Raw genomic sequence first — 12,945 nt, forward strand, 5'->3', positions numbered from 1 at the left:
TGCTAGCAGTTTATACTAGATGCAAGATGCAGATTGCAGGTTCAATGGGATAGTTTTGGCCTTTTGGTTTATGTAATTTTGAGCTATCAAAGTTGAAGCTTAAACCATTGGTATCCTATATGTCTGGGCCTGGGGATACCATTTGAGATCCTGCAATATTTTCAAGAGTCAATAGTAAAGTGTTTACTGGAGTTGGGCGTACTTGCTGCCATATACAATACCTTACACAAAACATATCCATGTTGCATATAAATCTGCAACCAGAACATCAAACATTTTGGATCCATTTTGAAAATCAACTTAATTTCGGAAGTCAGAGATTTCACTCCCGATATGTTCGTGATATTTAGATTTGTGAATCCTCAGTAAAAATTAGTTTTCAAGTCTACTCAATATATATTACACATATTTATATCTACGTAAAATATTTGAAAATATTGAGACCCTTAAATCTGGTCCATTATAATCAAATCATCCCGAATATATCGGATAAACTATTTTGATATACACAGAATTAATTACTTGTTTAGATATATAATTTATTTATTTCATACTCTTTCTGTTCAAATCAATTGTGTATGTCATTTTTTTCACGCTTTTAAAGACTTCTTTAAAGTATAATTTCACGTATTTTTTAATTTTTTTTGAATAAAATTTTGGTGTTTAAACTTTTATTCAGAAAAAAAAAATCTTATGAAACTATAATTTATCAGAGTATCAAAATGTGTGTAGACACTGAACGTATACCTTCTCGATTGGGACGGAGTTATATTCATTCAATTTTAAGTGTTTATATTTTTAAAACATTTCAATTATACAAATAATAATATAACTCATCTTTTCTTGCCCTGAATTTATTTATTTTTTTGAAAACGGATGTTGCCACCAATTTGTGCCCAGTACCTGTGAGTTGTGACAGTCAAATCTTGTCAGTGCCTAAAAAACCTCAGTGGGTCATCATTTCTATTACTATAATTTCATTTTTGCATTGTGGACTGGACCCACTTTTCTCCCTCCTGGTCTTTGCTGTGTGTGTCTTCCTCATTCTTCCTCACCATCCATCTGTATACAAACATCAATCTTTTTCCTTTAGCCCACCTAGTCTCAAGTCTTTGTGTTGTTCCGTTCTTCTACTTATCTCTTTTCTTATACATCATGGTAGCATGAAAAGATGATTCTTTAGTTGACCTGTTGTTTTTCTTGTTAAAGATTTTGTTTTTTTTGTAGTCTGTTGTGTATGTTTTACTTTACTGTGCTTGTATAAGTTACAAAGATTGGGTCTTTTTTACATGGATGGTTTTATTATGCAATTTTGAGCATCTGGGTATGGTTATTTGTTGGTAGTTTCTAATGGGTTTTGGATTGTAGTTCTTGTTATGGTTCTGTAGTTTTGATGGGCTTATGTGAGGTTTCTTGATTTTGACCTAAGCTTTTGCACTTTTTGTGCTTGTGAGGAATCTTTTTTTTGGTGCAAGATAGTGGAGATTGTGATAGTGATGAGGTTCACTTTACTGTAGCATTGGCTTATTTAGTTTGGTAAAGTAATGTAATGAAGAACCTTTTAAAGAAACTTCATATTAGACACAATCAGTCTGAAGAGTTAGAAGGGTCTACTTCATCCAAGAGCAATAAGTTTAGTAATGTCTCCTCTCCCGAGAGGCTTTTGCACTCTGAGCATAAGCCATTTTCAGCTATTTCTGGTTGGTTGAATTCAGTTAAAAATAGACGCAGTCCAAGTCCACCTCGAACTTCAAATGCCGCCAGAGGAGAGAGGATTGGGCAATCTGATTCTGCGAGCAGTAGTGCTCTGGAAGCCGAGTTGGATGCAGTTTTACGTGATTCGGGCACTAGCAACTTAAGGGATCCTGATATAGACGAGGATTATCAGATGGAATTGGCTTTGGAGCTGAGTGCAAGGGAGGACCCTGAAGCAGTTGAGATTGAGGCAGTTAAACAGATAAGCTTGGTACCTTCTCGTTTAGACAACACTGGAGCTGAAGTTGTTGCGTACCGCTATTGGGTTAGTTTTTAGTATTGTTCTCTACTCAATACTTTGCTAGTTGTATTTTATTTCCTTTAGTCCTTTAGCTAGGTAAAAGTAATAATTGGTTTAGATGCATGTAACTTGCCAGTATAAACTAGTACGCTACCTAGAAAGATAATGAGATAGGGGATTCGATCTGTGAATCCTATTGTGGTTTCTTTAATCTATATGTAGCTATTATAAACTCAGTTATATGTTCTTTGTGGTATTTTTTTATCAATTGTCAAAAGAAAACTCCATGCTTGTGCATTAAGACGCATGAGAAAAGATGTGTAGAAGTTTTTATATCATCTGCAGGACTTTAATATCCAAAATTGATATATTATATTAACAGCGTTTAAGTTGTGAATTATGTTCTAGAATTTTGGATGTAATAAAGCAATAGTGCAAACAAGTTTAATATGGTAAAAATTTAAGAAATAAGTCTCCAGGAGGAGATCAGGTCTACTATATATATCATTTGAACTTCTTTATTATTCTGGTACTTAGAATACATCAACAATCTTATCCACATATTCATAACCATTTAAATATAGACAGTTAGAAAATACAAGGGAAGTTAATCTTAAATCTTGATTTGAATTTTCTGTATGGCTTGGCTAAGTGAGACTGTACTTATCTTAATAAACTTCAGACACCATAAGTATTATAGCTATACTATGTTCTTGATATTTGTTTTGAATTATTTCTGCCATTTGTAATCTTAGGCTCAACCTATCTCGTCACAGATCTTATTATCTATTTAACAGAATTACAGTGCACTTAGCTATGATGACACGATTACCGACGGTTTTTATGATCTATATGGTATCTCAATGGAGTCCACTTCATCAAAGATGCCTTCCCTTTTTGATCTTCAAAGCAAATCATCTGATGATATTACATGGGAAGCAGTTCTTGTTGATACAGTTACAGACTCTGATTTGAAGCTCCTGAAACAGAAAGCCTCAGATATAGCTGCGAGATCAGGTTTTCCAAATTTTGCAGGTAGTGTTTTGGTAAAGCAACTTGCTGCTTTGGTCTCTGATCAAATGGGGGGGCCTGTTGGGGATCCTGATAACATGTCGATGGCATGGAGACGTCTTAGTTTTAATTTAAGAGAAAGTCTTGGAAGCCTGGTTTTGCCTCTTGGTTCAGTGACAGTTGGATTACCTCGTCATCGTGCACTATTATTTAAGGTACTCTAAAATCATTTCCTGCTGTTGGAAATAGAATTTATCTTAATCCTCTCTGCAGTCGTAAAACTTCATACTTGTTTCAATGATCAATTTAAAGCTTCTTTTTTCTTTTGGCAAATGAAAGTGAAATCTTCTTGTTGCTGCAGTCACTGCTAGTCCAGTAGTAATAAATGAATTTGATCCCTGATATCTCTGATTAATGAAACAGAAATATTCCATATTTTGGAAAACCATAATACTTTCAGCAACCTCTTTGATTTCATGGTTTTGTAGTTCTTGGCCGATAGTGTTGGCATCCCTTGCCGGCTAGTAAAAGGACAACAATATACTGGTTCGGATGATGTGGCAATGAACTTTGTACGAGTTGATGATGACAGGTTATTATTATTATTTTAAACTTTTTCAGTAGTAAGTAATACAAATATTTGTCAATATGAACTTTGGATAACTTACAACATGCACATAGGCTTAAACATATAATTGCTCCCTTTATGTGCGATGAGCAGCTTTATCATATGTGTCTACACGTAAGATGTAAGTAAAATTTATAGGCTTATCTGAATTTCTCTATAATTGTGCTAATAATGAGCATATAAATCAATAAAACAACAATTAAAGTGTGTGTGTGTATTATATATTTTATATTAGCCCTCTATCCTGTTGGTGCATATGTGAATGTCGTATCCCACTATGAGGTCAAAAATAGCTGATGTCAGGTTGTTAGGTGTCTGAAATGGTATTACTTGAAGAGTCCATGTCATCTTTAAAAAATGTTGGGCCAGTCAATAGCAAAATCGATACAATGAGGCGGGACAGTGGATGTGACTGAATTTGTAAAAACAAACTGATATATGCATCCTTCTGTTACTGCATAACCCCTATTCTGGATGTATTGTTGCTTCTTTTCTAATCAATAGCTGATGTATAGGGAATACATTGTTGATTTGATGGCGGACCCTGGGACACTTATTCCATCAGATATTGCGGGATCACATATAGAGTATGAGAAGTCTTTCTTTCCAACTGGCCTTTTGGCTGTCAATCCCACCCTTATAGATTCCTCTAGTAGCGGGGTAAATACATTGCATCGAGAGGTGTCAGAGAAATTGACTCTGAACGATGGGCCCAGGTCTAGTAATATTAGTGCTGCTGAAAGAAAGTACAAAGAAAGAAATGAACATGTGTCATCTGTAGATATGTTATCATGTAGTAAAGCTGAAGAAGGGGACAGCGAGTCATCTGCTACAAGTCCTGTCAAAGTAAAGAAGGATTTTGCTGAATTTCCTAGCAAGCCCAACAGCTCCCACTTGCTTGTAAAATCTCCTTCGTGGACTGAAGGTGTTAGCTCCCCAGCTGCACAAAAGATGAAGGTGAAGGATGTTTCACAATACATGATTGATGCTGCCGAAGGAAATCCTGAATTGGCTCAGAAGCTTCATGCTGTGTTACTTGAAAGTGGTGTTGTTGCTCCTCCAAATTTGTTTACCAAAATAAATCAAGAGGAATCAAATCTAGCAACAGTTGAGCAAAAGTTCCCATTTGAATGTAGTGACAGGAGTAGAGAGGGTGAAAACATCCAGGAAACGAAGAGTCAAGAACCTCAAGGTGATACTAATCAGAGTTGCATTTTACCTTTTCTGCCTTACCATGAAGCTCATTCCAAAGGACAACAGTATAGATATTCAGAAGAGCAGCCAGATTCCGGAGAAGTGCAGGAACTGTTCGTTTCATCTCAGTCTGATGTAGCACCGTCAAAGTTGGAGAGGAATGTTCCAGTTGCATCAGCATCATCATCAGCAGCAGCAGCTGTTGTTGCGTCTTCAATATTAGTTGCTGCATCAAGAAAAAGTTCTGATTCTAAACTTGAACTCCCTGTAGCTGCAGCTGCCACAGCTAAAGCTGCAGTTTTGGTGGCAACAACTGCTGCTCTTAGCAATCAGTATGAGAATCAGGATTTGCATTTGCAAGGTTCCCTTGCTCCCTTCTTTGACCCATTGGGTCGTGAGCACAGAGTCGGAGATGCAGAGGCACATGCAGATGCTACAGATTACGAGCCACAAGGTTGTGGTTATCAAGTGCCAAATGATGTCTGCGGAAATCTAGATGCTGAGAAAATATCAGACAAATCTACTATGCAAGAAAGCATTGGAAATGCTGCATTACTTGATGAAGTATCAGATTGTGAGATTCTCTGGGAGGATATCACATTGGGCGAGCGTATCGGACTTGGTACTAACCGGCACTAAAATTTATTAGTATTCTTCAAATTCATGATGTGACATCTTATTCAGTGCAATGTTTTTACTTTATGTATATTTGCTTATTTTCTGGATCTAGGGTCATATGGGGAGGTCTATCGCGGCGATTGGCATGGAACTGTAAGTTCATCGTTCTTGTTTCCTGCAAAAGTCATAACTTCCAACTAGTACATGATTTCTTCTTTATGTTCTTATCCCTCAGATCTCCGATTCTATTAAAATATATCAGTTTGGATAATATCTGTTTGAGATAAAAGATGTAACCCCTGTGGTGCCAGAAAAAGTGCAACTAAATAAGCAAATGATGCTGGCTGGTGGAAACTAATAACTTCATTACTACAAGATGATTTGTTCCTGCATTTCTTGTTTTGTTTGGTCCTTTTAAATTTCTGTGTTGACAATTTTGGACAAATATCAGTATTATAAATTTCAAATTTAAAAGATTTCCCTAGGAAGGTGGAAGCAAATTTTATTTCTTTCAATTTTTTTTTTATTATCATGTATTTCGAGTCTGCATTTCCAACAATTCAAGTCCTCCTGTTTACTGGCCACTATTGTGACTGGAGGTCATCTACAGCTTTCTAAATTCCTATTATTTGTATTTTGCTAGTAGAAATATAATTAAGCATTTTTAGTGATATTGGTTGACCTATAATGTGCTGTTGTAAACGAAGTACTTTTTAGGTTAGAAAATACTGTACTAGTTTTAACTAGTTGTCAGATCGAATTTTGTTGAAATTCGTGATAAACATATTAGCTTCTTTTCCTATTATCTATTCAGACCTTGGTCCAAGAACGAGTAGCTGATTGTTCCTTTTTTGATATGTCATGCATTACATATAAGCAACTTACTGATCGTTTGCTCTTTCTATTGATATAAACTATTTTACAGAGTATTAGTTAACCCATCTCCCAGGTGTTTGCAAATGAACTTGTAAAAGACACTAAAAGAGTTTGCGAAAATCTAGTTAAAATATGATTATTATATGTTTCTAAATACTGCTTGTCTGAATAGAATTTTGTCGAGGGTCTACTAATCCAATTTTTATCATGAAACTTTTTCTAAAGGTTTAATACCTGAACTATGGTTGCTTGTGTTACTTAAAAATCTACTTTACTTTGTATAGTTAGGATTCTTAAATCTTACTTCGTTACTGTTGGTATAAATTATTGTCAAATTGTCTAATCTTTATTGAATAAAATAAATGAAAACTTATTTCTGTTATTTCTGATAATATTTTTGCTTATGTTACTAATGTATCTTCTGTCTATCGTACAAGAACCTTACACATGCTCTTAATTTTTAGGAAGTCGCTGTGAAGAAATTCATAGACCAAGTTATTACCGATGAATCCCTCAAAGAATTCAAAAGCGAGGTATAATTTTTACTCTAGACCACAGCTCCCAAGAAGCTGAACTTTTTCTTGAATATTAAGTGGATATTGTAGGGTAGATATGCTAACCTGGGGTTAATCCAGGATTTGTATAGCTGATTGCTGTTAGTTTGTATGTATGTGCTTTCTCTTGGCTCAACTTTTATTTTGATGCTCTGCTGTGATTTGCACTTAAAACAATGCTAGGGAAATAGGAAATTTAATCCTTCGCACTTATTACAATTATATGAAGAAATAATATGGAGAGTCAGAAACCATCTTCCGAGCCGCTAAGCAAAGATATTAAAATTATGTGTAGATGAATATCAGGTTGTTTATATCGGTTGGATGCTATGTATTTTGAAATTTGTTGCTAGATATTCACATAATCTGTCGTATGGTGTGGTCTAGATATTCTGTATATCTATAATGTTTCTGACCATTAATCTAGTTAAACAATTTATGTTGTATCCTGCTACATACCTTGGATAACCTGGCAGTCTATGTGACAAGTATACTGCAGATATGTCATTTCAAATTGTAACAAAGCTAGTCTAGTTTTAAGATAGGCAAGAACTCTGGAACACTGGAACTGGCACATGGACAGTGCTTAATCTTAATTTACTCGACGTTTGCCAGGTTGATTTGGAATCATAACTAGCAGACACATTTGAATGACCTTATAAGTGTTTTTTTAGTGCTGAATGATCTAATAAGTTGATATGTAGAGATAACTTTATGGAAATTTGTATGTGCAAGGTCCGGATCATGAAAAGAGCTAGACATCCCAATGTTGTTCTCTTCATGGGGGCTGTTACTCGTGCTCCAAATCTCTCAATAGTGACCGAGTTTCTTCCTAGGTAAGTCAGTATGTGTATCGTATCACATGTCTACAATATATTAATAAAAAATAAACCGAGTGCTAAGTTTATATCTACCCAACTTTGACGGGATTGATATGTAAGAAAGTAGAGGGATTTTTCTTTTCCATCTTATTATCGTCTGTATAATGTTATCATGATTTTTACTCAAGGGCCACTTTTGACGTGTTTGCACCGAGTGTATTCGTAATTACTAACTTCTTCTTGCCTACTATTGAATTTTTAGTTCTTTAATTAATCTTGTTTAATCCTTTGTTCATTTGGGCTAAATAAGTTGCACCTTGGTGATTTTATGTAAAATAGGTATTTAGCGTTTTTATCTATCTATCTTTTTCCTAGTACGAGAGGGTTTTTATTTTCATACCGTAAAATATAGTAATATTTGGTTGCACCAATATCTTTAATCAACTTCTAATTATTCTCTAAGAGAGTTCTAGAATAGAAGGCCGTGTCTTTGGGATACTATCCTTCGCTTGCCTTTTATTCGTTCCATATATTTTCTGCTTGGAATTATATCAAATAAACACTTCCTTTACTCTTCAAACCCAACTTTGTTCCTAAAAATCAAACCCTGACTTTCCATTAACCCCTCTCTCTTAACATAACCCCTCTCTCTTAACCTTTGCTTTAATATTTGTCCAACTTCAAGCTGCATATGTGTACCAAGGGTCTTTATTCCATTAACTTGGTATAAGCGAATAATTTTGTTGCAAAAACGACTTCCCCTAAATCTTTCGTACAGTTAAAGCATTATACAATTAGGTCATGGTCAATAGTATGACTGGGTTCATTATGCTTTTCTATTTTGTTATCTTTGGCAAAGGTTTCAACTTCTTTTATTTTACTGTACAATTTCATCATAGAACATGCTTGAATTATTTATTTTCTTGTGCAGAGGTAGTTTGTATAGGCTAATTCACAAGCCCAACAACCAACTAGATGTACGGAGGCGTATGAGGATGGCTCTAGATGCAGTATGCTCTCATTATCTTTAACATAATGCCAACATAGTAAGGTTTTGGATTTTACCTATAAATTAAATGGCTATGTTACCCCTATAATTCAAATTTCAGGCGAGAGGGATGAATTACTTGCACAACTGCACACCAGTAATAGTTCATCGTGATTTGAAGTCTCCAAATCTTCTTGTAGATAAAAACTGGGTCGTGAAGGTGGCATTCTATTATAATATTACATTACTTTTTTAAGCGCTGTGAATTTGAATTTCTTATCAGCTTCTTCTACTTATCACTAGGTTTGCGATTTTGGGCTATCAAGAATGAAGTATAGCACATTTCTTTCCTCAAGGTCAACTGCTGGGACGGTGAGGTGTATTTGGCTTCAAGTTATATAGAATTCTTCCACTGCTTCTGTCACCACGCTAGCATTTTCCTAATTATGACTTGTGTATATATTAATTTATAACTTGAATTTGCTCTCTATCTATCTGCTATGCTGTTTGTTTATGTTCTATGCCTTGCTCGGTGCTGCAAATATGAGCTAGAAAGTAGCTTGCCTATTATGATGGATAAGATTATCCTGTCATTCTTATCCAGAGTTGATATTTTCTTATGCATTCTATGTGATCATAGCTTCCTCTGTGGTCCCTTCCGTCTGGCTACCTTGCAATTGTTTTTTCAGTTGTCTGATGCCTTCCTTGAATGGAAGAGTATTGCTACAGTACTGAGAGTCAGCTAATATTTGTTGCATCATTTTATTATCAGCCATTTCTGTAGAAGATAGCACAGTGCTGTTGGTCCAGTACACTGGAATTGGGAGATGTTTTGGTTGCCAAATTCTCGTTATCAAGGTGGTTGCTGTGATCCATAGTCTACAGATATCCATATCTACAGATATGTATGCTTTTTGCAGGAAAATTTAGTTGGATCGCATATCCTGTAACCTGGTTGTGCTTACTTTGCAACATATATTTGAAATTTAGTTTACAAAATAAAAAGTGATATAGGAGAATTCATGTACTTGATATGACGTCATATGAATGTGCATGTTTCTAAGCTGTAGTTTATAGAATGAATTTTTTAGTTGAAAATGGGTGGAGACTGAAGCAGATAAAGCACCAGTTAGGTTGCCTGATGTTAAATATTGCATCACAGAACAGTTAAAAGTGATAGCATTCTGTTCTCTCATTTTCTATGCCCATTAATCTTCGATTCATCTTCTTTGTAATATTAGTTATGCATTGATATTTCTAACAAAACTGTTGTGTTTGTCAAGTTTATGGATCTGTAGCTTTTTTTATTAGCGACTTGTTTTTTATGTTGATAAACTGAAAAAGGGTCCATGTAATGTCTGAGCAGAGTATCAATGGCTATATAATTTATATTTGCATGACTGTTTTCTGGTTTTTTTGCTTATGCTTATCACATTTAATTGTTTATTCATTGGGTGAATATTGGCTAAGCTTATACCCACAGGGGATTTGGTTCACGAGTAATGCTTATTTTCTGTTCTTTTTTCTTCTGCACCACCACCTTTGGCCCGAACTGGTAAATATTAGATGTCCCTTCAATTCTTATTTATACACACATCACCTTTTCTGAGGTTTACAGCCATTATGTGGCAATGCAAACTATATAAGAAACCATAGGTAATTAAGTTCTCTTGTGTATATGTAGTTCAGATTATTCATGTTATCGAATTTTGTGGTAAAATTATAGTATTATTACTCCACCAAGCCAGCTCTCCAGTGCCACACATGTTGACAATCCATAAAGTATGATAGTTAGTCAGATTATAGTGCAGATATTACCGTGTCTTAGGTACATAACAAGAGAGTTATCCTATCACGTTCATCCACACACGTGGCGTAAGGTTTTCTGGTGTGTGTTACAGTGTCTCTTGTATAAAATGAACCCATTATTCTTCCATACAGTCGGAGTAGGGTTTTAGACGTATCTTATATAAAATGTTTTTATTCTTGCAGAATTATATTATACTCTAAAATTATAAGTATGGTTTCGCTGGGCTAATGGCCAGTTTGTGAGAGAAAGGTTTGATGAGGAAGCCGTGGTAGAGTTATTGATTGTTTGCACTTCATTACATTTCTTAGTGTTCTTATTCTCCCTTTTCCCCTTATTTTATTGTGCTATTTGTTTTTTATTTCACTAGTCAATTAGCACATATTTTAGGACCAATTGTTGTTGAGATTGGGGGAGATAGAAAGTTGTACTGGTACCAGTTGGCAATGGCCATGATGGTGATATGATACTGGTGATATGATACTGACATGCTATCTCCGCTACAGTTTCTATGTATAACCAAATCTACATGTCTAATTACTTATTCAGATGAACTGAGACGGCCTTACCTGAGGTTTTTGTATGCATGGGTGTGTATCTGACTCTTTATAATTCATTTGAGTTCCCCATATCCAAGTCCCTTAATACTCATGCTCAACCCTACTTGTTGCAGTTGATGCTTATTCCTATTGCCTTATAATCCTTTGACATTTTGCAGGCAGAGTGGATGGCTCCCGAGGTGCTTAGGAATGAGCCATCAGATGAGAAGTATGTTGTGCTATGCTTCCTTATCGCATCCCTTCTATATACTTTAAAGTTGTTAATGCTGCTTACATAGTAGCACATGCCGATTTGCCGTGTACTTGATTATTTCACTACTTGTATCACTGGTTAGCTTTACAATTTGGAAACTATGTGATGACAGGTCTGATGTTTTTAGTTACGGAGTAATATTATGGGAGCTATGTACTATGCGACGACCATGGGGGGGATTGAACCCGATGCAAGTTGTGGGGGCTGTTGGATTTCAGCATCGCCGGCTTGACATTCCAGAAGACACTGATCCTGTTATTGCTGATATCATCATCAAATGCTGGCAAACGTAAGTATTTCTTGACCCCCATGTTTCCTTTATGTGAGTTGCTTTTGTGATTTTATCAGTGCTACTAGTTGTGTATCAAATTAATCAACATAAAAAAAACAAAGCACAGGAAATACTGCTGTTTCTAAAGTGTAGCCATACGCCCATACCTTTTTAAGTATTGGGCGCACCACCTTTCACCAATGAAAGGTTTAATATTGAAAGACACTTGCAAACTTTGTAAATCTGTTTCCAGGACTACTACAATTTATATTAAAGAAAAAAGTGAGATCCAGAAACTGTTTCATCTCACCCATCTTCTATGTACAATTATGCATATTAAAGCCAGAACTAAGATTTTGACGCCTTGTTAGATCGTTATCTAGCCAATATATGGACTTGCAGGTTCAAGGATTGTACAATACATAATGTGTGCTTATACTCGGAGCTAATATCTTGTAACAATTTATATTGCAGTGATCCAAGATTACGACCTTCATTCGCTGAAATCATGGCTGCTTTAAAGCCGCTCATTACTTCACAAGTGTCTAGGCCCCCTCCAACTGCAAGCAGTGCCCAAGAACAGGGTCAGCCTTCAGAAGCCTTAAAAGAAAAAGGAATCTAAGCCGGAGCACAACCCATTGGAATGCTTTGCAATATAGGCAAGCAGTTAGTTCAAGACACATGTATACTTCTTATGTTTGATTTTATTTGTGATTTTTTACACTATTCTTCCCCCCCAATTTAGTCTTACAGTATATTGTTAAGGTTGATCGACAAATTGTATCAAGTTACTTCAGAAGAACTTTGAACCATACGTGAAATAAAATTGGATTTCTTTTTCTATAATTATGTAGAAGGAACTTAAATGAAAAAGTATAAGAGGAACAGCTGACAACATTCATAATTCAACGGTTATTCTCCAGGCAATTTTTTAGTTTGGTAAATACAGCAATTCCTAGGCAATACTCCACATAGTGTATTGTCATAGGCTGTTAATGAGAACTGAAGTACTGAACCATCAACTTACATGTTGACATGCAAGTTTCATGGACTATATGCTTCTATTTGTGTGCAAAACTGCAAATCATATTAATGTCTTGAACATATTGAAGGGATTAATCATATTATTGTACATTTCAGCTTCTGACTTATGTAGAGGCTGTTTTTCTATGCTGGGGGAGCTCGTTTGGTTACAATTGACTTGTGCATACAATGCTTCTAAGTAGGCCTTCAGTCTGAGTTCTACTGCTTTATATATTTTTCTTCGCCTGCTGCGTAGCCTGATGCTGGGCGAGCTTGTTTGTTACCACTGACTGATGCATAAAATGCTTCTAAATATGCTTTCGGTCTGAGTTCTGCTTTATATAT

At 35.5% G+C, this 12,945-nt stretch overlaps 1 protein-coding gene across 7 annotated transcripts; it reads left to right on the forward strand.

The window, feature by feature from the left end:
- The first annotated feature begins 968 nt into the window (after positions 1-968).
- Positions 969-12,423, forward strand: LOC108214330 (probable serine/threonine-protein kinase SIS8). Of its 7 annotated transcripts, none has more exons than XR_001805591.2 (13): positions 969-2,020; positions 2,794-3,222; positions 3,496-3,599; positions 4,151-5,451; positions 5,560-5,600; positions 6,788-6,856; positions 7,613-7,713; positions 8,630-8,708; positions 8,808-8,906; positions 8,990-9,063; positions 9,459-9,544; positions 11,212-11,261; positions 11,419-11,509. XR_001805591.2 is itself a non-coding variant. In XM_017386274.2 (13 exons), exons 1-13 carry the CDS (start codon positions 1,550-1,552, stop codon positions 12,197-12,199), a joined length of 3,138 nt encoding a protein of 1,045 aa, XP_017241763.1. In that variant the 5' UTR covers positions 973-1,549; the 3' UTR covers positions 12,200-12,423. The 7 variants fall into 7 exon arrangements, 4 of the variants coding, with proteins under 4 accessions (XP_017241764.1, XP_017241766.1, XP_017241765.1 ...); XR_001805592.2 differs by having other exon boundaries at positions 8,990-9,058; XM_017386274.2 differs by lacking the exon at positions 9,459-9,544 and adding an exon at positions 12,052-12,423 and having other exon boundaries at positions 973-2,020; positions 8,990-9,058; positions 11,419-11,595.
- Positions 12,424-12,945: the final 522 nt, after the last annotated feature.

This window comes from Daucus carota, chromosome 3, assembly GCF_001625215.2.
Source record: "Daucus carota subsp. sativus chromosome 3, DH1 v3.0, whole genome shotgun sequence".
NCBI classification, from domain to species: domain Eukaryota; kingdom Viridiplantae; phylum Streptophyta; class Magnoliopsida; order Apiales; family Apiaceae; genus Daucus; species Daucus carota.